The 3019-nt window shown below is 24.7% G+C and overlaps 1 protein-coding gene across 1 annotated transcript in view; it reads left to right on the top strand.

Moving 5' to 3' along the window:
- LOC113375225 (dopamine receptor 1-like) overlaps nt 1–2217 on the top strand; it is an 8465-nt gene extending 6248 nt beyond the window's left edge. Inside the window, exon 3 of the mRNA XM_026615170.1 lies at nt 2176–2217. Coding sequence (XP_026470955.1) covers nt 2176–2217 — 42 coding nt within the window. The remainder of the gene's footprint in view (nt 1–2175) is intronic.
- Nucleotides 2218–3019: the final 802 nt, after the last annotated feature.

Below are 3019 nucleotides of genomic sequence, written 5' to 3'. Positions count from 1 at the left end.
AAAAAAATTGAGTAAAAAAAATTGTGGGAAAAAAAAACTTTTTGGACTTTATGGACTAAACCATAGTCTTTGATTTTTTGGAAAAATTTTTGAGGAAAAAAATTGGAGAAAAAAATTGTTTGGAAAAAAAATTGAGGAAACAAAATTGGGAAAAAGTTTTGAGAAAAGAATTGGACCGATATTGACCAATATTGGACCGATATTGTCCAATATTAGACCGATATTGACCAATATTCGGAAAAAAATTTTTGGTCAAAAAAATTTGAAGAAAAAAATTGTGAAAAAAAAATTGGGAAAAAGTTTTGAGAAAAGAATTAATCAAAAAAATTTTGGGAAAAAAAGTTTTGGTCAAAAAAAATTTCGTACAAAAATTTTGGTCAAAAAAATTTTGGCCAAAAAAATTTTTGGAAAAAAATTTTTGGCCCAAAAAATTTTGGTCAAAAAAATTTTTGTCAAAAAAATTTTGGTCAAAAAAATTTTGGCCCAAAAAATTTTGGTCAAAAAAATTTTTGGTCAAAAAAATTTTGGTCAAAAAATTTTTTTTATATTAGACCGATATTGACCAATATTGGACCGATATTGACCAATATTGGACCGATATTGACCAATATTAGACCGATATTGACCAATATTGGACCGATATTGACCAATATTGGACCGATATTGACCAATATTAGACCGATATTGACCAATATTAGACCGATATTGACCAATATTGGACCGATATTGACCAATATTAGACCGATATTGACCAATATTCGGAAAAAAAATTTTGGTCTAAAAAATTTTGGTCAAAAAAATTTTTGATCAAAAAAATTTTTGATCAAAAAAATTTTTGGTCAAAAAAATTTCGTTCAAAAAAATTTTGGTCAAAAAAATTTTTGGTCAAAAAAATTTTGGGAAAAAAAGTTTTGGTCAAAAAAATTTTGGGAAAAAAAGTTTTGGTCAAAAAAATTTTTGGGAAAAAAAGTTTTGGTCAAAAAAATTTTTGGTCAAAAAAATTGTTGGTCCAAAAAATTTTGGTCATAAAAATTTTGGTCCAACAAATTTTGTTAAAAAATTTTTTGTCAAAAAAATTTTGATCCAACAAATTTTGGAAAAAAATTTTTTGGTCAAAAAAATGTTGGTTCAACAAATTTTGGGAAAAAAATTTTTGGTCAAAAATTGGGGCAAAAAAATTTGGGGAAAAAAATTGTTTGGAAAAAAAATTGGGAAAAAGTTTTGAGAAGAGAATTGGGGAAAAAAATTGGGTAAAAAAAATTGTGGGAAAAAAAAACTTTTTGGACTTTATGGACTAAACCATAGTCTTTGATTTTTTGGAAAAATTTTTGAGGAAAAAAATTGTTTGGAAAAAAAATTGAGGAAACAAAATTGGGAAAAAGTTTTGAGAAAAGAATTGGGGAGAAAAATTAAGTGAAAAAAAAATTTGCATGCTTTGACAATGAAACAATGGTTGATTTGAGTGAAAAATCATGAATATAATCCATATAATCCATGTTTTTTAACAAGATAAAATTATTAGGGAAAAAAAAATGTGGAAAAAAATTTTGGAGAAAACAAATTTGGGGAAAAAAATTTTCGGGAAAAAAAATTGACAAAAATCTTTTTTGGAAAAATTTGGGGAAAATAAATTGAGAAAAAAACTTTTTTGGAAAAAAAAATTTGCAGAAAAATTTTGCGATTGTTTTTTCCAAAATCAAATCATGTTTGTTTGAAAGAAAAAGTTGGAACAAATTTTAGGAACAAAAATACTCTGAAAAAAAAAAATAGAAAAAAATTTTTTGGAAAAAAAATTCACCTAAATCAAAACATGAACGTTTTCCACTCACTCAATCTTGTCAAAAAGTCATGTTTGATCTGAGTGAAAAACCTGACAGATAATCCATGACTTTTCAATAAGATTGGAGTGAGTGAAAATTTTTTTTGACATGTTTTTGACACGTTTTGAATTGGAAAAAGATTTTTTTTAGTTTTGGAAAAAAATGTTTGAAAAAAAATTTTGACATGTTTGATACCTTTTAAATTGAGTGAAAAACCATGGACTACCATAGTTCATGATTTTTTAACATGATTGAAAGTGAAAAAATGGATGAAAAAAAAATTTGGAAAAAAAATTGAAAAAATTTGAACACATTTAAAATATTTGTCCAATATAGCATTAATGTTATTAACCAGAAAATTAATCTAGCTTGGACAGTGCCGAAAGAGATCATTTAAATTTAATGCGCACACAACATTCTTGCAATCGATAACGTGTATAGCTCGTTATTGCCCGAGATAGCACTTGTACATCGTCACAAGCCACACACGTTATTCCCGGGCAAGGGGTTAATAATTATATTCAATTTAAAAAAAAAAATTGATTTATTTTGGAAAAAAATATTGGAAAATAAAATTTTTGAATTTTTTAAAATGTTTGAGAATGTTATGATAACGGAATCTTCAACGATGCAGTTATCAAAAGATTCTTGCTTGCTTGTTTATATGTAAAATACGCCTGATAGCACAGCAAATAGATAGACATTTTCACAGTTTCACTACCAATAAACAAGCATAAAATAGTGCTGCTATGACAATGCTATTTTATGTGGCAAATATGTAAAATACACATTTCTATGAATTCATTGACACAAATGAAAGAATATTTACCTAATATATACAATAAAATACATAAATTTATTGACTTAAATTACAAAAAATAAATATTGTATAAATAACATAAAACAAAAATAAATAATATATATATTCAACAGAAGTTAAACAATTTTCATGTTTACGATTAAATATTTTAAACCACTATAATAGATTTTTGGTCTTCAAATAGAAAATTTAATTTATTTTCTAGATGTTTAATTAAGCAAGCAATATTGTTTACTCAATTAAAACATATATATATATATATATATATATATATATATATATATATATAATGAACTACACATGGAACATATTAAAATGCTTCTTACACTATTACTCTCAATAAAGAAATACTATAAAAAAAATTAGACATTGGGTTGAC

Source organism: Ctenocephalides felis, unplaced genomic scaffold (genome assembly GCF_003426905.1).
Source record: "Ctenocephalides felis isolate EL2017-DRISC unplaced genomic scaffold, ASM342690v1 CF-g0.4_SCAFFOLD_01886, whole genome shotgun sequence".
Taxonomy (NCBI): domain Eukaryota; kingdom Metazoa; phylum Arthropoda; class Insecta; order Siphonaptera; family Pulicidae; genus Ctenocephalides; species Ctenocephalides felis.
This window is presented reverse-complemented; position numbering and strand designations above follow the sequence as displayed.